This window comes from Engystomops pustulosus, chromosome 6, assembly GCF_040894005.1.
Source record: "Engystomops pustulosus chromosome 6, aEngPut4.maternal, whole genome shotgun sequence".
Taxonomy (NCBI): Eukaryota; Metazoa; Chordata; class Amphibia; order Anura; family Leptodactylidae; genus Engystomops; species Engystomops pustulosus.
The window spans coordinates 5,073,604-5,095,496 of NC_092416.1; the positions used below are offsets into that span (position 1 = coordinate 5,073,604).

A 21,893-nucleotide genomic window follows, 5' to 3' on the forward strand; every position below is an offset into this window, starting at 1 on the left:
AAACACCTGTATCACCAGACTCCTCAGCTCTCCTCCATACACCTGTATCACCAAACTCCTCATCTCTCCTCCACACACCTGTATCACCAGACTCCTCATCTCTCCTCCATACACCTGTATCAACAGACTCCTCAGCTCTCCTCCATACACCTGTATCACCAGACTCCTCAGCTCTTCTCCATACACCTGTATCACCAGACTCCTCAGCTCTCCTCCATACACCTGTATCACTAGACTCCTCAGCTCTCCTCCAAACACCTGTATCACCAGACTCCTCAGCTCTCCTCCATACACCTGTATCACTAGACTCCTCAGCTCTCCTCCATACACCTGTATCACCAGACTCCTCAGCTCTCCTCCATACACCTGTATCACCAGACTTCTCATCTCTCCTCCATACACCTGTATCACCAGACTCCTCATCTCTCCTCCATACACCTGTATCACCAGACTCCTCATCTCTCCTCCAGACACCTGTATCACCAGACTCCTCAGCTCTCCTCCATACACCTGTATCACCAGACTCCTCAGCTCTCCTCCATACACCTGTATCACTAGACTCCTCAGCTCTCCTCCATACACCGGTATCACCAGACTCCTTATCTCTCCTCCATACACCTGTATCACCAGACTCATCAGCTCTCCTTCATACACCTGTATCACCAGACTCCTCATCTCTCCTCCATACACCTGTATCACCAGACTCCACATCTCTCCTTCATACACCTGTATCACCAGACTCCTCATCTCTCCTCCATACATCTGTATCACCAGACTCCTCAGCTCTCCTCCATACACCTGTATCACCAGACTCCTTATCTCTCCTCCATACACCTGTATCACCAGACTCATCAGCTCTCCTTCATACACCTGTATCACCAGACTCCTCATCTCTCCTCCATACACCTGTATCACCAGACTCCTCATCTCTCCTCCATACACCTGTATCACCAGACTCCTCATCTCTCCTCCATACACCTGTATCACCAGACTCCTCAGCTCTCCTCCATACACCTGTATCACCAGACTCCTCAGCTCTCCTCCATACACCTGTATCCCCAGACTCCTCATCTCTCCTCCATACACCTGTATCACCAGACTCCTCAGCTCTCCTCCATACACCTGTATCCCCAGACTCCTCATCTCTCCTCCATACACCTGTATCACCAGACTCCTCATCTCTCCTCCATACACCCGAATCACCAGACTCCTCAGCTCTCCTCCATACACCTGTATCACCAGACTCCTCAGCTCTCCTCCATACACCTGTATCACCAGGCTCCTCAGCTCTCCTCCATACACCTGTATCACCAGACTCCTCATCTCTCCTCCATACATCTGTATCACCAGACTCCTCAGCTCTCCTCCATACACCTGTATCACCAGACTCCTTATCTCTCCTCCATACACCTGTATCACCAGACTCCTCAGCTCTCCTCCATACACCTGTATCACCAGACTCCTCAGCTCTCCTCCATACACCTGTATCACCAGACTCCTCAGCTCTCCTCCATACACCTGTATCACCAGACTCCTCAGCTCTCCTCCATACACCTGTATCACCAGACTCCTCAGCTCTCCTCCATACACCTGTATCACCAGACTCCTCATCTCTCCTCCATACACCTGTATCACCAGACTCCTCAGCTCTCCTCCATACACCTGTATCACCAGACTCCTCATCTCTCCTCCATACACCTGTATCACCAGACTCCTCAGCTCTCCTCCATACACCTGTATCACCAGACTCCTCATCTCTCCTCCATACACCTTTTGACACAGGTCAGGGGTAGCTGTAGATTTGCGCCAAAATTTTCAACTTTTTTGCAACTTAAAGAAGTTTCAGCTTTCACGTATCAATTCTGGTCGTAACTAAGGGAACACTGCAGTCAAAGGTGAGACTTTAAAAGGAGACAGTTTTAGGCACAAAAAAACCTTACAAATGAGCACAAGCGCCATGAAAAGTCAAAAAAAATTTAAGAAAAAGGCAAAAGTATCATTGTCACTCTGTCTGGATTTTTGGGTTGTTCTTTGTCTTTTGATCTCTGTACATAGATTGATGCCCAAGCAGCAGAGCCAACCTGGCTCTTATTTTCAGCCTTCTGACCACTTGGTCAAGTCTGCAGTTCTACTAAATCACTTCTCCACCACAAGCAACCAATCCACCGCCTGCTGTCTGCCTGCAGGATAGACCGTCTTTAGCTGTACTACAAGCCCCCCAGGTACCAGGGAATCCAGCTGCCCCCACACCAAGGTCAGGGGTAACATTGCAGATGGACACCAGTTACTCTACCTTAGGGGATAAATTCCGTCCTGAGTCCAATGTTACAATCCCCGGAACAACATTTCCCAGAGTAATAATGAGGACTGGAGTCGCCTTCACATTCAGAAGGAAAATCATTTATTGACCCTCAGATATTGTAGGGGGCAAAAGAATTTCCTTAATTTTGGTGCCACGACATTGGTTTCATAACATTGATGTCCATGTGAGTATCCCTGGTGAGTCCATCTATCAGTTTTTCCACCAGTCTCATGATACATAGGAGCTGCTGGTCTGGGTGGTGCAGTTCAGGCTGCCGCGCGGGCACAGCCAGGGGCGGACTGGCCATAGTACCCACCGGGAATTTTCCCGGTGGGCCGGTCGGTCCTGGGCCGGTGTGGGGCCGGTGCGGAGCTCGTCCGGGGCCGGTCCGCACTCCCTCCCTCCCTTCAACTTTTCATCTAATCTATAGTACCTGCATCGTAAGATGCAGGTACTATAGATTAGTACACAGACGCAGCGCAGCGCTGCTGCTTCTGCGTCTGTGTATACACTCAGTGGAGGAGCGCTGACACCTACCAAATGTCAGCCTGCCTCCATGTAGCTCCGCGGCTTGATGTGAGAGGCGCGGAGCAGTGACGTCACTATCCCGCGCCTCTACACCAAGCTGCTGAAGACCGGGGACGAGACGAACCTGCGCCATAGAGGTGAGTATTATGGGTTTTTTTTTGTTTAAATTATAGAATTGGGACATTAAATCTTTATCTGGGGGGGGGGGGGGCGGTGACATTATTCTTTATGTGGGGCTGGCAGGGGGCATACATTATATGTCTGGGGCGGGGGGGGGGGGGACATTATTCTTTATCTGGGGCTGGCAGGGGGCATAAATTATATGTCTGGGGCGGGGGGGGGGGGACATTATTATTTATCTGGGGCGGGGGGGACATTATTATTTATCTGGGGCGGGGGGGGGCATTATTCTTTATCTGGGGCTGGCAGGGGGCATAAATTATATGTCTGGGGCGGGGGGGGGGGGACATTATTATTTATCTGGGGCGGGGGGGGACATTATTATTTATCTGGGGCGGGGGGGGGCATTATTCTTTATCTGGGGCTGGCAGGGGGCATAAATTATATGTCTGGGGTGGGGGGGGGCGTTATTCTATATCTGGGGCATGCAAGGGGCATTGATTATATGTCTGGGGCGTGCGAGTAGGGGCCTTATTCTATTTCTGGGGCTGGCAGGGGGCATTGATTATATGTCTGAGGGGGGGGGGCATTATTCTATATCTGGGGCTAGCAAGGGGCATTGATTATTTGTCTGGCGGGGGGGGGGGCATTATTCTATATTTGGGGCGGGCAGGGGGCATTAATTATATGTCTGGGGCGTGCGGGGGGGCATTATTCAATATCTGGGGCTGTCAGGAGGCATTAATTCTATGTCTGGAGCGGGCTGGGTCCATTAATTCTTTTTCTGGGGCAGGCTGGGGCCATTAATTCTATGTCTGGGGTAGGCTGGGGCCATTAATTCTATGTCTGGGGTAGGCTGGGTCCATTAATTCTTTTTCTGGGGCAGGCTGGGGCCATTAATTCTATGTCTGGGGTAGGCTGGGGCCATTAATTCTATGTCTGGGGCAGGCTGGGGACATTAATTCTATGTCTGGGGCAGGCTGGGGACATTAATTCTATGTCTGGGGTAGGCTGGGGCCATTAATTCTATGTCTGGGGTAGGCTGAGGCCATTAATTCTATGTCTGGGGTAGGCTGGGGCCATTAATTCTATGTCTGGGGCAGGCTGGGGACATTAATTCTATGTCTGGAGTAGGCTGGGGCCATTAATTCTATGTCTGGGGCAGGCTGAGGCCATTAATTCTATGTCTGGGGCAGGCTGGGGACATTAATTCTATGTCTGGAGTAGGCTGGGGCCATTAATTCTATGTCTGGGGTAGGCTGGGGACATTAATTCTATGTCTGGGGCAGGCTGGGGCCATTAATTCTATGTCTGGGGTAGGTTGGGGGCCATTATTATTACGCCTGGGTCATAGTCGGAGCTCTGTCAATACTGGGGTTGGGGGACTTAAGGGGGTTAAAGGAGAGAAAGAAGAAATAAAATATCCTATACTATTACAGTATGTTACATTATGGGGCACTATTTGTGTGGTACTAATATTGTAGGGGGCTCTATTACAGTATTTGGGGCACAGTATTGGTGGCAGCAGAAGAAGGGACAATGGGAAAGTGCAGAACATAAGACGTCTGTGTGGTAAACTCTGCAGGAAAGCTGTGTACCTGGAGGAAGAGACAAGGTGATGGTGGAACTAAAGGAGAAGATGAGGAACAAGAACAATCCGAGGAGACGTCACCTGATGTTACTGGATGCAATAGGTGAGGATCTCATGTGTTTTTTTAGCTGTATATGATAAATACTGATTTTTTTCCTGTTCGCTTCTGTTTATATATGTAGTATTATAGTAGTTATATTCTTGTAAATGGGTGGCAGTATTATAGTAGTTATATTCTTGTACATAGGGGGCAGTATTATAGTAGTTATATTCTTGTACATAGGGGGCAGGATTATAGTAGTTATATTCTTGTACATAGGGGGCAGGATTATAGTAGTTATATTCTTGTACATAGGGGGCAGTATTATAGTAGTTATATTCCTGTACATAGGGGAAGTATTATAGTAGTTATATTCCTGTACATAGGGGGCAGGATTATAGTAGTTATATTCTTGTACATAGGGGGCAGGATTATAGTAGTTATATTCTTGTACATAGGGGGCAGTATTATAGTAGTTATATTCCTGTACATAGGGGAAGTATTATAGTAGTTATATTCCTGTACATAGGGGGCAGTATTATAGTAGTTATATTCTTGTACATAGGGGGCAGTATTATAGTAGTTATATTCTTGTACATAGGGGGCAGTATTATAGTAGTTATATTCTTGTACATAGGGGGCAGTATTATAGTAGTTATATTCTTGTACATGGGTGGCAGTATTATAGTAGTTATATTCTTGTACATAGGGGGCAGTATTATAGTAGTTATATTCTTGTACATAGGGGGCAGGATTATAGTAGTTATATTCTTGTACATAGGGGGCAGGATTATAGTAGTTATATTCTTGTACATAGGGGGCAGGATTATAGTAGTTATATTCCTGTACATAGGGGAAGTATTATAGTAGTTATATTCCTGTACATAGGGGGCAGTATTATAGTAGTTATATTCTTGTACATAGGGGGCAGGATTATAGTAGTTATATTCTTGTACATAGGGGGCAGTATTATAGTAGTTATATTCTTGTACATAGGGGGCAGTATTATAGTAGTTATATTCCTGTACATAGGGGGCAGTATTATAGTAGTTATATTCTTGTACATAGGGGGCAGTATTATAGTAGTTGGCTTGTATATGGGAGAAGGTATGGTAGTAGTTTTATTTTGTATATAGAAGGCAGGATTGAATGTGTTATTGTAGCATTATTCCTGTACATAGGAGGCAGTATCAATATATTCTTTCTCTGAATTGTACATGTATGGCACAGGGGAAAGGTATTTAAGGCTTATCGGGTCGTGTGTTTGCATCATTTACTGATCGACAGGTCACATTCTTTGCACATTAAATTCACTTAATGCAAAACAAGAACATCTTTTCCAGTAATGCCATCTACCAACAATTTGTCTGTTATAACCCCATCCACATTATCTGACCACACCCACTTGTTTTGACTCCGCCCATAAAATGGGGCCACTTTTATAGTTTTTTCCAGGGCCATTTTAAATTCCCAGTCCGCCCCTGGGCACAGCGCATTGTCTGGGTACAGGTATCCAAAGTTGTTGCACACCAGCTCGCTGGCACAGCCCTGGAAAGCGATTGTCTCACATTTCCCTACGAAGACAGAAACGTCACATATCATGTAATGTACACAGCTCCTGTGCAGAGTAATGCGCCTCCTGTGTCACAGATCTTTGCATTGCTTTTCCATCTCAACCATCGGCAGAACTGACCTGACTGGGGGAATTTCCCGGAGAAGACGAGGCACCTGTTCTCATCTCCTGTACATTGGACGGGGGTGTTGGCCACACAAGTCTCTGCATTTGGCTCATAACATGCGGGACACTGCAGACCGGTGCTGGTGACATTCCAGGGAGAGACTGTAATAGGAGCGATGAGATGAGTATTATATGAGCCGGACACCTCTGCCTCCCCCAAGACCTGTCCACCTAACTCCAATGCTCCTCTGCTCCCTCCCGCAGCCCTGTCTGTCCTCCTCCTCCAGACCCCTAAGTCCTCCTCCAGACTCCTCTGTCCTCCTCCTCCTCCTGCAGACACCTCTGTCCTCCTCCTCCAGACTCCTCTGTCCTCCTCCTCCTCCAGACTCCTCTGTCCTTTTCCTCCTCCAGACTCCTCTGTCCTCCTCCTCCTCCAGACTCCTCTGTCCTCCTCCTCCTCCAGACTCCTCTGTCCTCCTCCTCCTCCAGACTGCTCTGTCCTCCTCCTCCAGACTCCTCTGTCCTCCTCCTCCCGCAGCCCTGTCTGCCCTCCTCCTGCAGACACCTCTGTCATCCTCCTCCAGACTCCTCTGTCCTCCTCCAGACTCCTCTGTCCTCCTCCTGCAGACTGCTCTGTCCTCTTCCAGACTCCTCTGTCCTCCTCCTCCAGACTACTCTGTCCTCCTCTTCCTCCCACAGCCCAGTCTGCCCTCCTCCTGCAGACACCTCTGTCATCCTCCTGCAGACACCTCTGTCATCCTCCTCCAGACTCCTCTGTCATCCTCCTGCAGACACCTCTGTCATCCTCCTCCAGACTCCTCTGTCCTCCTCCAGACTCCTCTGTCCTCCTCCTCCAGACTGCTCTGTCCTCTTCCAGCCCCCTCTGTCCTCGTCCTCCTTCAGACTCCTCTGTCCTTCTCGGCCTCCAGACCCCTAAGTTCTCCTTCAGACTCCTCTGTCCTTCTCGGCCTCCAGACCCCTGTGTCCTCCTCCTCCAGACTCCTCTGTCCTCCCCCAGACTCCACTGTCCTCCTCCTCCTCCAGACTCCTCTGTCCTCCTCCTCCACCAGGCTCCTCTGTCCTCCTCCTCCCCCAGATCGCTCTGGCTTCCTCCTTCTCCTACAGACTCCTCTGTCCTTTTCCTTCTCCTCCAGACTCCTCTGTCCTCCTCTTCCAGACCCCTCTGTCCTGTTCCAGATCCCGCTGTCCTTCTCCTCCTCCTCCTCCAGACCCCTCTGTCCTCCTCCTCCTCCAGACCCCTCTGTCCTCCTCGTCCTCCAGACCCCTCTGTCCTCCTCGTCCTCCAGACCCCTCTGTCCTCCTCGTCCTCCAGACCCCTCTGTCCTCCTCCTCCTCCAGACCCCTCTGTCCTCCTCCTCCTCCTCCAGACCCCTCTGTCCTCCTCCTCCTCCTCCAGACCCCTCTGTCCTCCTCCTCCTCCTCCAGACTGCTCTGTCCTCCTCCTCCTCCTCCACACTGCTCTGTCCTCCTCCTCCAGACTGCTCTGTCCTCCTCCTCCTCCAGACTCCTCTGTCCTCCTCCTCCAGACTCCTCTGTCCTCCTCCAGACTCCTCTGTCCTCCTCCAGACTCCTCTGTCCTCCTCCTCCTCCAGACTCCTCTGTCCTCCTCCTCCTCCAGACTCCTCTGTCCTCCTCCAGACTCCTCTGTCCTCCTCCTCCAGACTCCTCTGTCCTCTTCCAGACCCCTCTGTCCTCCTCCAGACTCCTCTGTCCTCCTCCAGACTCCTCTGTCCTCCTCCACCTCTAGACTCCTCTGTCCTCCTCCTCCTCTAGACTCCTCTGTCCTCCTCCTCCTCTAGACTCCTCTGTCCTCCTCCTCCTCTAGACTCCTCTGTCCTCCTCCTCCAGACTCCTCTGTCCTCCTCCTCCAGACTCCTCTGTCCTCCTCCTCCAGACTCCTCTGTCCTCCTCCTCCAGACTCCTCTGTCCTCCTCCTCCTTCAGACCCCTCTGCACAGATGATGGTTCTGTTATCTGTATAAGGTCTGGGACAACCTATATGTTTTCCTATGGAATTATATACATAATAGATACATTTTCCTTTCTCATTGAGACCAGTAACTTGTTGTGGTGATTTTACCTTCAGGCGCCTCCTTATTGCAGAGGTCGGTGTTGCAGCATTTCACGGTGTATCTGACGCGGGATTTGCTGCCACTGATACTGTAGGTGATATTGCAGATCTCGGGGTTCAGATTACACGTCTTTTCCACGGACAATGACTTGCTGCTTCCATTTCCTGTGCAGTGGAGAAAACGTCCATCACTAAACTAGAGGAGTCTATAATGGTAGGGATTGTTATTATGGCACAGGGTGGGAGAGCCCAGCACAGAGCTGAACATTCACACAAATGAAATATAGAAGATGTTTTTGGTCTTGCATAGAGTCCTTCAGATCCACCAGGAAACAGAGATTCAGTAAGATTTGGATAGGAATGGGTGGGGCTTAGTCAAGCATGGGTGGGAGTTTGGAATGCATGGGTGGAGCATTGATGAAATAGACTAAGATTTGGGTTAGATGGGACAGTAGATGGGCAGAGTCTCTAGGTACCAGGATATTAGGGGCCAGGATGAAGGTCTAGTAGAACACAAGGACAGATAAGAGGTCTCAGTAATGTATTCAGTACTTACTCGGGTCTATCTCAGCCACCGTTGTCATGCAGGTCCCACATGTCACCTCGTTGCCCGCACAGTCGGGGTTTGTGCTATTTTTGCATTCGATGCACACCAAACATTCACCTGGAGTGACCGGAGACAGAAACTTGTGAGGTCATAAGCATCAGATTGTTCATGACCTATTACATAGGAAGTGATGATATCCAATGAGATACATATCAGAGTCAATCCTGTTCTAAGAGAATACTTAGGCTTGTCCTCCCTCAACACTGGTGGTGGACCTTGCATGGTGCCAATAATGGACCACAGTGCTCTCTACAGTTCTCAGAGGTCTTCAATGGATTTGAGGATGTTTATGTTCTTAGCACTAAACATATATTGCATATAACCATGGAAGGTTGTTGGCAGAAGACCTCCTTCTGGTCCTCCTTGGGTGAACCTGTCAAGTCAACGGATATCATACTGACTACTGGATGTAGGGTTTGCTTCATTCCAGATCTCATAATAATTCAGCTTTTGGTTGAATTCTACTGGATGGAAAACCCGAAGCTACGTACAAGACAAATGGAAAGAGTTTGGATAAAAATGACAATAGGAGAAGGTCCATAAAGCAGCACGAAAAATGTTCTCTTCTGGTTGTGGCCTCCTGAGCTCGGATGTTTGTGTTCTGGTGCCAGCTGGGCTCCTTCCTATGTTTTCCCTTAAGGAGATAAGAGTAATATGTCCCTTCATCTCATTCTTCCTACTTTCTTTGCCAAATTTTGATGCCCGCTGAGAAGTTTCCTGTAGACCTTTGCACCAAGTAGAAGGTGGATCAATCCAATCTAAAAAATGTCCTTCTCAACCAGACCTCTGCAGCTCAGTGTCTCGGACTCATATCAAGTTCTTATTATCATCTTGAAGGACAAAACAGACCTTACCTGCTTTGACAGTTGCAGAGATGATGAAGATAATGGCCAAGAAGGTCCTCATGGTGACTCCTGGAAGTTGTAGACTTGGAGACTCCTCAATGTATATATATATCAGTATCCCAGGGGAGGAGGACCAATATCCAGCGGACAGGTCTAATTATTTCCTGTCTTCCCGGTTAAATACCACCTGCGGAGCAGATATGAGGCGGGTTCCTCCAAAATATTCCATAATGATTCCCTGCCACAAGTATAATTACTGTCATTGCCCCGTCTCCCGGTAAATATAGAATGAAGAGCGCGGGCGCAGTGACGTGGAGGCAGCTGGTAGATGATCATTAATTTGTACCGTAGTATAGGCTCAGGATGAATGATTTGTCTTTGGGGACGTTCCAGAACTTCAGGATTGATTGACAGATAAAACCTCAAGTCATAACACACAAGAATTAAAAGTTTTTTTTCCTAATATCAAAGTCTGATGCCCCTCTTTAAACAAAGCAGAACATAAACCAGAATTCTCTCAGATCCTGCGGAGGACTATGGAAACTGAGGAGCCCCCGTACCTTAGCTTCACTTGTCTCACCTCATCTCAGAACCTCGGAATCTGATGTTACCTCTAAACAGAATCTGTGCTCTCTCACATCAAGCTGGAGACTGAGGAAGAAGCTGCACCCGGAGGAAATGATCGACCACCAAATAGCAGCTACTAACCTCTTAGATTAACTTATTGGGGCTAAGGGTCCATCAGATGCATTTTCGTTGGGTTTCCCAACGTTTCCCATTTTGCGCCGAATTGCTCACGCGATCGGATTTTGCTGCATCGGTGCCAGCTTGCATGTGACAGAAATCGGGGGGCGGGCCATCGGACAACCCGACGGATTAGGACAAACTGCAGGATTTAACATGGCGCAGAAGCAACGGATGCAGGAACTCGGGCGCACCATCTTAGTGAATCGCAGCAGACCCGAATCCTCATCAGACAACGCGCCGCATTCTCTGTTGAACATAACTGATCATATTCCAGGATCTCTGTGCGCTCAGCTCTACACTATTTACATACACACAGGACATATACAAATACATTTTCCAAGGAAAACCACACCTTACCTACCTTGTAAGGCAGCACCCTATACATCAAGCATGACTTTCAGGAAGCCTAACCATAGGATGTGGGATTAAGCCAAACCAGTCCATCGATTCCTGAAGTTACAGACTCCCAGCTGTTTGGATGTGGTTGTGTCTCTTCAGCACAGTGCAGGGAACTGGTTTGGCTGAGGGAGAGGCTTGTGACCAGGGTCAGGAAGTAAGAGCTCTCCTTAAGGAGACTTCCAGTCAAGGCCGCCTTATAGGCTTGTCGAGTCATTATATCCATGGACGCTCCGCTAGGGGAATCTGAGAAATATGGAAATACGTTTTCCCTGACCTTATAGCGTCTTCCTTCTGGAATAGATGGATTGGTTCTTGGCTTCCTGACAGTCATGCTTGATGGTAAGGGGGCTGCATTACAAGGTTACAAGAATTCTTCTTCCTCTTCTTATTTATCCATAGAGCAGCATTATTCCCTGGTGCTGTCCAATCAGTGAGGGTTCATATACTTTACATAGAGGCAAAAACAAATACAACGTTACAGTGATCACGAGACAAGTGGGCGGAGGACCCTGAGGGATCACAATCTATATGGGATACTGGGGATGAGGGGCAATGTTTTCCTTGTCCCATCCTGGAAAATGTATTTGCATATTTTCCCACAATCCCCTAGCGGTGCATCAATGGCTATAAGTCTCCAAAAGCCTACACGGCGCCTTAACTGGCAAAGTCTCCATTATTAGATCTCTTATTCCTGACCCTGTTTGCACTCAGGACATGTATTATGATGGAACACCAAGTAACAGGCCACAGGGTGACACGGGTTTACAGTGGGCAGTTCATCCCCATCAGTAACTGTGGGATACACACAAGAATGACCTAATTTTGTTACATTTTATTGGGGATTGAGCGCGGATACAGCCTAAGAAATGGACCTCATACACAGAACTATCCCTGTTCACAAGTTGCGTTTACATCACATGAAGTTTTTGTTGATTTATTTTGTGTTTACGTAATTTCAACCCGGAAAACATTGGGCCACATCGATCAGAACCAGCTCAGTCTGTATTATGTGCTTTAGCCTGTGGAGTGCCCGGGGATCGGCAAATTCACCAGTACCGGCGCCAGGTCTACATGAATCTGGCGCCCCCTAATGGATTATACAGGATTCTGAAGACGTGAGTGACCACCAGGTCCGCGCTTCCCCCAGTCATACTTTTATTAACCTTCTCACTGCCATTGCTCCAGTCGCACTCATTTTCAATAGAGTCTATAATTTTGGAGAATGTCCATTTCCAGGTATTTGTTGTCTGTAAACGTTACACGTCACTTGTATTACAGACTGTTCTGTGACACTGGACGAGCAGCCTCAACCTCTAATTATATTGTCATCACATATATCATCTCATAACAATAACCGCTCATTACTTATATCACCTCGGTTCAGCAGGTTAGAGGGGTCCAATAGGTGAGGCCATAACCCTACTTACCTGATCACCATATAACGGCTGAGCTCATGTCCAACCACCAGGTAACGACTGAGCTCATGTCCCACCACCATGTAACGGCTGAGCTCATGTCCCACCACCAGGTAACGGCTGAGCTCATGTCCCACCACCAGGTAACGGCTGAGCTCATGTCCCACCCCCATATAATGGCTGAGCTCATGTCCCACCACCATGTAACGGCTGAGCTCATGTCCCACCACCATGTAACGGCTGAGCTCATGTCCAACCACCAGGTAACGGCTGAGCTCATGTCCCACCACCATGTAACGGCTGAACTCATGTCCAACCACCAGGTAACGGCTGAGCTCATGTCCCACCACCAGGTAACGGCTGAGCTCATGTCCCACCACCGGGTAACGGCTGAGCTCATGTCCCACCACCATGTAACGGCTGAGCTCATGTCCCACCACCAGGTAACGGCTGAGCTCATGTCCAAGCACAAGGTAACGGCTGAGCTCATGTCCCACCACCAGGTAACGGCTGAGCTCATGTCCCTCCACCATGTAATGGCTGAGCTCATGTCCCACCACCATGTAACGGCTGAGCTCATGTCCCACCCCCATATAATGGCTGAGCTCATGTCCCACCACCATGTAACGGCTGAGCTCATGTCCCACCACCATGTAACGGCTGAGGTCATGTCCCTCCACCATGTAACGGCTGAGCTCATGTCCCACCACCATGTAATGGCTGAGCTCATGTCCCACCACCATGTAACGGCTGAGCTCATGTCCCACCCCCATATAATGGCTGAGCTCATGTCCCACCACCATGTAACGGCTGAGCTCATGTCCCACCACCATGTAACGGCTGAGGTCATGTCCCTCCACCATGGAACGGCTGAGCTCATGTCCCACCACCGGGTAAAGGCTGAGCTCATGTCCCACCACCATATAGCGGCTGAGCTCCTGTCCCACCACCAGGTAAATGCGGAGCTCATGTCCCACCACCAGGTAACGGCGGAGCTCATGTCCCTCCACCATGTAACGGCTGAGCTCATGTCCCACCACCAGGTAACGGCTGAGCTCCTGTCCCACCACCAGGTAAATGCTGAGCTCATGTCCCACCACCAGGTAACGGCTGAGCTCATGTCCCTCCACCATGTAACGGCTGAGCTCATGTCCCACCACCATGTAATGGCTGAACTCATGTCCCACCACCATGTAACGGCTGAGCTCATGTCCCACCCCCATATAATGGCTGAGCTCATGTCCCACCACCATGTAACGGCTGAGCTCATGTCCCACCACCATGTAACGGCTGAGGTCATGTCCCTCCACCATGGAACGGCTGAGCTCATGTCCCACCACCGGGTAAAGGCTGAGCTCATGTCCCACCACCATATAACGGCTGAGCTCCTGTCCCACCACAAGGTAACGGCTGAGCTCCTGTCCCACCACCAGGTAAATGCTGAGCTCATGACCCACCACCAGGTAACGGCTGAGTTCATGTCCCACCACCAGGTAACGGCTGAGCTCATGTCCCACCACCAGGTAACGGCTGAGCTCATGTCCCACCAATAGGTAATGGCTGAGCTCATATCCAAGCACAAGGTAACGGCTGAGCTCATTTCCCACCACCAGGTAACGGCTGAGCTCATGTCCCTCCACCATGTAATGGCCGAGCTCATGTCCCACCACCATGTAACGGCTGAGCTCATGTCCCACCCCCATATAATGGCTGAGCTCATGTCCCACCACCATGTAACGGCTGAGGTCATGTCCCACCACCATGTAACGGCTGAGGTCATGTCCCTCCACCATGGAACGGCTGAGCTCATGTCCCACCACCATGTAACGGCTGAGCTCATGTCCCTCCACCATGTAACGGCTGAGCTCATGTCCCACCACCATGTAACGGCTGAGCTCATGTCCCACCACCATGTAACGGCTGAGCTCATGTCCCACCACCATGTAACGGCTGAGATCATGTCCCACCACCATGTAACGGCTGAGGTCATGTCCCTCCACCATGGAACGGCTGAGCTCATGTCCCACCACCGGGTAAAGGCTGAGCTCATGTCCCACCACCAGGTAACGGCTGAGCTCCTGTCCCACCACAAGGTAACGGCTGAGCTCCTGTCCCACCACCAGGTAAATGCTGAGCTCATGTCCCACCACCAGGTAACGGCTGAGCTCATGTCCCACCACCATGTAACGGCTGAGGTCATGTCCCTCCACCATGGAACGGCTGAGCTCATGTCCCACCACCATGTAACGGCTGAGCTCATGTCCCTCCACCATGTAACGGCTGAGCTCATGTCCCACCATCATGTAATGGCTGAGCTCATGTCCCACCACCATGTAACGGCTGAGCTCATGTCCCACCCCCATATAATGGCTGAGCTCATGTCCCACCACCATGTAACGGCTGAGCTCATGTCCCACCACCATGTAACGGCTGAGCTCATGTCCCACCACCATGTAACGGCTGAGCTCATGTCCCACCACCAGGTAACGGCTGAGCTCATGTCCCACCACCAGGTAACGGCTGAGCTCATGTCCCACCACCGGGTAACGGCTGAGCTCATGTCCCACCACCGGGTAACGGCTGAGCTCTTGTCCCACCACCGGGTAATGGCTGAGCTCTTGTCCCACCACCAGGTAACGGCTGAGCTCATGTCCCACCACCATGTAACGGCTGAGCTCATGTCCCACCACCAGGTAACGGCTGAGCTCATGTCCCACCACCATGTAACGGCTGAGCTCATGTCCCACCACCATGTAACGGCTGAGCTCATGTCCCACCACCAGGTAACGGCTGAGCTCATGTCCCACCACCATGTAACGGCTGAACTCATGTCCCACCACCAGGTAACGGCTGAGCTCATGTCCCACCACCAGGTAACGGCTGAGCTCATGTCCCACCACCAGGTAACGGCTGAGCTCATGTCCCTCCACCATGTAACGGCTGAGCTCATTTCCCACCACCAGGTAATGGCTGAGCTCATGTCCCACTACCAGGTAACGGCAGAGCTCATGTCCCACCACCATGTAACGGCTGAACTCATGTCCCACCACCAGGTAACGGCTTAGCTCATGTCCCACCACCAGGTAACGGCTGAGCTCATGTCCCACCACCATGTAACGGCTGAGCTCATGTCCCACCACCAGGTAACGGCTGAGCTCATGTCCCACCACCAGGTAACGGCTGAGCTCATGTCCCACCACCATGTAACGGCTGAGCTCATGTCCCACCACCAGGTAACGGCTGAGCTCATGTCCCACCACCAGGTAACGGCTGAGCTCATGTCCCACCACCAGGTAACGGCTGAGCTCATGTCCCACCACCAGGTAACGGCTGAGCTCATGTCCCACCACCAGGTAACGGCTGAGCTCATGTCCCACCACCATGTTACGGCTGAGCTCATGTCCCACCACCAGGTAATGGCTGAGGTCATCTCCCACCACCAGGTAACGGCTGAGCTCATGTCCCACCACCAGGTAACGGCTGAGCTCATGTCCCTCCACCATGTAACGGCTGAGCTCATGTCCCACCACCAGGTAACGGCTGAGCTCATGTCCCACCACCAGGTAACGGCTGAGCTCATGTCCCTCCACCATTTAACGGCTGAGCTCATGTCCCACCACCATGTAACGGCTGAGCTCATGTCTCACCACCAGGTAACGGCTGAGCTCATGTCCCACCACCATGGAACGGCTGAGCTCATGTCCCACCACCAGGTAACGGCTGAGCTCATGTCTCACCACCAGGTAACGGCTGAGCTCATGTCCCACCACCATGTAACGGCTGAGCTCATGTCCCACCACCATGTAACGGCTGAGCTCATGTCCCTCCACCAGGTAACGGCTGAGCTCATGTCTCACCACAAGGTAACGGCTGAGCTCATGTCCCACCACCAGGTAACGGCTGAGCTCATGTCCCACCACCAGGTAACGGCTGAGCTCATGTCCCACCACCAGGTAACGGCTGAGCTCATGTCTCACCACCAGGTAACGGCTGAGCTCATGTCCCACCACCATGTAACGGCTGAGCTCATGTCCCACCACCAGGTAACGGCTGAGCTCATGTCCCACCATCAGGTAACGGCTGAGCTCATGTCCCACCACCATGGAACGGCTGAGCTCATGTCCCACCACCAGGTAACGGCTGAGCTCATGTCCCACCACCAGGTAACGGCTGAGCTCATGTCCCACCACCAGGTAACGGCTGAGCTCATGTCCCACCACCAGGTAACGGCTGAGCTCATGTCCCACCACCAGGTAACGGCTGAGCTCATGTCCCACCACCATGTAACGGCTGAGCTCATGTCCCACCACCATGTAACGGCTGAGCTCATGTCCCTCCACCAGGTAACGGCTGAGCTCATGTCTCACCACAAGGTAACGGCTGAGCTCATGTCCCACCACCAGGTAACGGCTGAGCTCATGTCCCACCACCAGGTAACGGCTGAGCTCATGTCCCACCACCAGGTAACGGCTGAGCTCATGTCCCACCACCAGGTAACGGCTGACCTTTTAGTTCATGTGCCACTTATTTAAATATGTTGTTGTGAGAGTTTATTCCTGTTTGTTGGACGTATGAAGCCTTTATTTGGCTTTTGTGTGATGAGGTTTCTATGGGAATGTTCACACTCTGGCGGTGAGTGGGTTACATGCGTAATACATGGAGTGATGTGTAATCTGCTTGTTTGCTTCTTCTCTTCCAAGATTCATTTATTTTATGTGCCTCGTTGTGCTTATACTCGATGCTGTTTCTTTGTGTTAATAAAACCTTTATTGAACCTAAATGTATTGTCATTCAAATCTGCATTTACTGTTTCACCTGGTGTTAAGCAGGCTGTCAGATTGGCTGGCACTCTGAGTATTCCAGAGAATCCTGTCCTTCATAAAAGGGGTTCTGGTTCTTTGCTCATTAGTTTGTTTTTCTTCTGAGGTTTTTGTCTAGTCTTCCATTAGGCGATCTTTGGTTAGGAGTGATTAATAAAGAGCAAGCAGAGACACAGCAGAGCCAATAGGGCTACAAAGAGGTCACTGTGCAGCCACCTACCTACTGGATGGATATCCTCGACCACATACTCTTTTAGGCCATAGACAGAACACAAAGTACTTACCCACCATGTTCTGCCCTGTATCACACAGACAGCACTTCAATAGACATGTTGCAGTACCTCTTTCAACCTGTGGGGGAGCTGTAGGGAAAGTGAGCACCTCCTACCACAGGATTGCTATCTCATCATTGTGGAAGGGTCTCTCTGTGATGTAGGGATTGTCCAGACTCCTTCATGTTTGATGTCAGATATGTTTAATTAGTCATAAAATTTACAGAGTTAATACAATCCTCATCAGAGACAATTATCACTTTCTCTATAAATCAGGTAAAACCCAATGACTGTCGCTCTGTTCTGATATCCAGGACCCGGTGGTTGCGTCAGGGTTTGGGGTCGGAGCAGGTCAGGGTGTAGCCGTCCTGTATGGGGGTCTCGGGGTAGGTTGGGGCCCGGTCACTGCAGACGTTCTCAGTGGTGCAGCCCTGATACGACCAGCGCTCAAAATGAGCTAATAACAAAGACACAAATATTATACATGATATATAACAACTCAGCCGACAGCAGAGACACAGGGTGAGCGGTGGAGCAGGGAGCTGACAGCAGAGACACAGGGTGAATGGTGGAGCAGGGAGCTGACAGCAGAGGCACAGGGTGAACGGTGGAGCAGGGAGCTGACAGCAGAGGCACAGGGTGAACGGTGGAGCAGGGAGCTGACAGCAGAGGCACAGGGTGAGCGGTGGAGCAGGGAGCTGACAGCAAAGGCACAGGGTGAATGGTGGAGCAGGGAGCCGACAGCAGAGACACAGGGTGAGCGGTGGAGCAGGGAGCTGACAGCAGAGGCACAGGGTGAACGGTGGAGCAGAGAGCTGACAGCAGAGACACAGGGTGAATGGTGGAGCAGAGAGCTGACAGCAGAGGCACAGGGTGAATGGTGGAGCAGGGAGCCGACAGCAGAGGCACAGGGTGAATGGTGGAGCAGGGAGCCGACAGCAGAGACACAGGGTGAATGGTGGAGCAGGGAGCTGACAGCAGAGGCACAGGGTGAGTGGCGGAGCAGGGAGCTGACAGCAGAAACACAGGGTGAGCGGTGGAGCAGGGAGCTGACAGCAGAGGCACAGGGTGAGTGGTGGAGCAGGGAGCCGACAGCAGAGGCACAGGGTGAATGGTGGAGCAGGGAGCCGACAGCAGAGGCACAGGGTGAGTGGCGGAGCAGGGAGCTTACTGCAGAGACACAGGGTGAATGGTGGAGCAGAGAGCTGACAGCAGAGACACAGGGTGAATGGTGGAGCAGAGAGCTGACAGCAGAGGCACAGGGTGAATGGTGGAGCAGGGAGCTGACAGCAGAGGCACAGGGTGAGTGGCGGAGCAGGGAGCTGACAGCAGAAACACAGGGTGAGCGGTGGAGCAGGGAGCTGACAGCAAAGGCACAGGGTGAATGGTGGAGCAGGGAGCCGACAGCAGAGGCACAGGGTGAATGGTGGAGCAGGGAGCCGACAGCAGGGACACAGGGTGAGCGGTGGAGCAGGGAGCTGACAGCAGAGGCACAGGGTGAATGGTGGAGCAGGGAGCTGACAGCAGAAACACAGGGTGAGTGGTGGAGCAGGGAGCTGATAGCAGAGACACAGGGTGAATGGTGGAGCAGGGAGCTGATAGCAAAAACACAGGGTAAGTAGTGGAGCAGGGAGCTGACAGCAGAAACACTGGGTGAATGGTGGAGCCGGGAGGTGACAGCAGAGGAACAGGGTGAATGGTGGAGCAGGGAGCTGACAGCAGAGGCACAGGGTGAATGGTGGAGCAGGGAGCTGACAGCAGAGGCACAGGGTGAATGGTGGAGCAGGGAGCTGACAGCAGAGGCACAGGGTGAATGGTGGAGCAGGGAGCTGACAGCAGAGGCACAGGGTGAATGGTGGAGCAGGGAGCTGACAGCAGAGACACAGGGTGAGTGGTGGAGCAGGGAGCTGACAGCAGAGGCACAGGGTGAATGGTGGAGCAGGGTGCCGACAGCAGAGACACAGGGTGAATGGTGGAGCAGGGAGCTGACAGCAGAGGCACAGGGTGAATGGTGGAGCAGGGAGCTGACAGCAGAGGCACAGGGTAAATGGTGGAGCAGGGAGCTGACAGCAGAAACACTGGGTGAATGGTGGAGCAGAGAGCTGACAGCAGAAACACAGGGTGAGCGGTGGAGCAGGGAGCTGACAGCAGAGACAGGGGGTGAATGGTGGAGTAGGGAGCTGACAGCAGAAACACTGGGTGAATGGTGGAGCAGGGAGCTGATAGCAGAGACACAGGGTGAATGGTGGAGCAGGGAGCTGACAGCAAAAACACTGGGTGAATGGTGGAGCAGGGAGCTGACAGCAGAGACACAAGGTGAATGGTGGAGCAGGCAGCTGACAGCAGAGGCACAGGGTGAGTGGTGGAGCAGGGAGCTGATAGCAGAAGATCCTGGGGATATCCTTCCAGGTACAGAACCTGAATACCAGGACTTGGGGTAATATTAAAACAAATTATAATTTTTCCTTATCTCTTATCTTCTTACTTCCGTTATAGATTCCTCCGGAGAACGTGTAGCATTTAGTCTGTGGTCCTGGGCATTTGATGTTCTCGGTTGGGGTACAGTTCTCTGCTTTCGCAAAACACCCCGGACACTGCACCCCGTTCTCCGTCCGGTTTATTGGGGGCACTGCAGGAAAACAACTTCCCCATCAGTACAGTCACCTGACAATCCCACACTACAAATGTATAGATACATTATACATCATCTATATCCTGTAGTGTCCACCAGAGGAAGCTGCACTCACTATTCTGCTTACTACATCCTTCTATATGAGAGCTGCACTCACTATTCTGCTTACTACATCCTTCTATATGAGAGCTGCACTCACTATTCTGCTTACTACATCCTTCTATATGAGAGCTGCACTCACTATTCTGCTTACTACATCCTTCTATATGAGAGCAGCACTCACTATTCTGCTTACTACATCCTTCTATATGAGAGCTGCACTCACTATTCTGCTTACTACATCCTTCTATATGAGAGCTGCACTCACTATTCTGCTTACTACATCCTTCTATATGAGAGCTGCACTCACTATTCTGCTTACTACATCCTTCTATATGAGAGCTGCACTCACTATTCTGCTTACTACATCCTTCCATATGAGAGCTGCACTCACTATTATGCTTACTACATCCTTCTATATGAGAACTGCACTCACTATTCTGCTTACTACATCCTTCTATATGAGAGCTGCACTCACTATTCTGCTTACTACATCCTTCTATATGAGAGCTGCACTCACTATTCTGCTTACTACATCCTTCTATATGAGAGCTGCACTCACTATTCTGCTTACTACATCCTTCTATATGAGAGCTGCACTCACTATTCTGCTTACTACATCCTTCTACACGAGAGCTGCACTCACTATTCTGCTTACTACATCCTTCTATATGAGAGCTGCACTCACTATTCTGCTTACTACATCCTTCTATATGAGAGCTGCACTCACTATTCTGCTTACTACATCCTTCTATATCAGAGCTGCACTCACTATTCTGCTTACTACATCCTTCTATATGAGAGCTGCACTCACTATTATGCTTACTACATCCTTCTATATGAGAGCTGCACTCACTATTCTGCTTACTACATCCTTCTATATGAGAGCTGCACTCACTATTCTGCTTACTACATCCTTCTATACGAGACACTTACATGTGATGGATCCGTTATTGCACAGGTCTCCCTCGCAGCACTTCGCCACATTGTAGAATTCGATCCCTACGGACATGTTGTACGTCATGTCACACAGAGCCGGGTTTGTCGCACAGGATTTCGTGATCTGCTCATAAACGTTGTCCCCTGCAGGAGAATACCTGGGCGTCAGGTGACGGATGTAACGTGTGGTATGTGTGTGTGATCAGAGTCACTTACCGATCTGTACAGCCATCAGGTTGGTGACGCAGCGGGTGACGGAGGGGGCGCAGGTCTCGGGGGTCTCCGTACATTTATATCCTGTGTAGTTCTGACAGGACTGACAGACAAGACACGACCCTGCGGTACAAGGCGGAGAATCGTCACCTCTCAGAACTGAGAACCCCTGGACTTATGGCGAACCCATAGTAGAAGGGGCGTCCATGGTCCTACACATGGCCGGCAGTAAAGCGAGACTCACCGGCTGCGATGGTGATGGAGAACACCAGGCAGATGCTGAGCGCTGTCTTCATGGTGGATCAGATGATGGACTGATGTCCCTGGTACCAGGACCAGTATTTATACCATTCCACCCGGAGGTTGCACCATTTCTAGGGCCCCACCAAGACCATGCATCATCTCAAGGAAGTGGAAATGTCCCAATAAACCTCAAGGAAAATCCCACATTTTTGAAATGGAAGATATTGTAATAGTGCCAGGAGCTACGGAGGGTGAGGATACGCCTTATACAAGGGCAGGGACTGTATGTAATGGCTGTTACCACATCTGAGC

At 50.8% G+C, this 21,893-nt stretch overlaps 2 protein-coding genes across 2 annotated transcripts; both read right to left on the reverse strand.

Moving 5' to 3' along the window:
• Window positions 1-2,378: 2,378 nt before the first annotated feature.
• LOC140065292 (phospholipase A2 inhibitor and Ly6/PLAUR domain-containing protein-like) lies at window positions 2,379-9,966 on the reverse strand. Its single transcript, XM_072112886.1, has 6 exons — window positions 9,812-9,966; window positions 8,907-9,014; window positions 8,360-8,515; window positions 6,275-6,421; window positions 6,065-6,155; window positions 2,379-2,582 (listed from the first exon to the last, which is right to left on the reverse strand). Exons 1-6 carry the CDS (start codon window positions 9,861-9,863, stop codon window positions 2,531-2,533), a joined length of 606 nt encoding a protein of 201 aa, XP_071968987.1. The 5' UTR covers window positions 9,864-9,966; the 3' UTR covers window positions 2,379-2,530.
• Window positions 9,967-17,635: 7,669 nt separating this feature from the next.
• On the reverse strand, window positions 17,636-21,676 carry LOC140065293 (phospholipase A2 inhibitor and Ly6/PLAUR domain-containing protein-like). The gene is made up of 5 exons (XM_072112887.1): window positions 21,583-21,676; window positions 21,342-21,461; window positions 21,123-21,269; window positions 19,941-20,084; window positions 17,636-17,912 (listed from the first exon to the last, which is right to left on the reverse strand). Exons 1-5 carry the CDS (start codon window positions 21,632-21,634, stop codon window positions 17,785-17,787), a joined length of 591 nt encoding a protein of 196 aa, XP_071968988.1. The 5' UTR covers window positions 21,635-21,676; the 3' UTR covers window positions 17,636-17,784.
• Window positions 21,677-21,893: the final 217 nt, after the last annotated feature.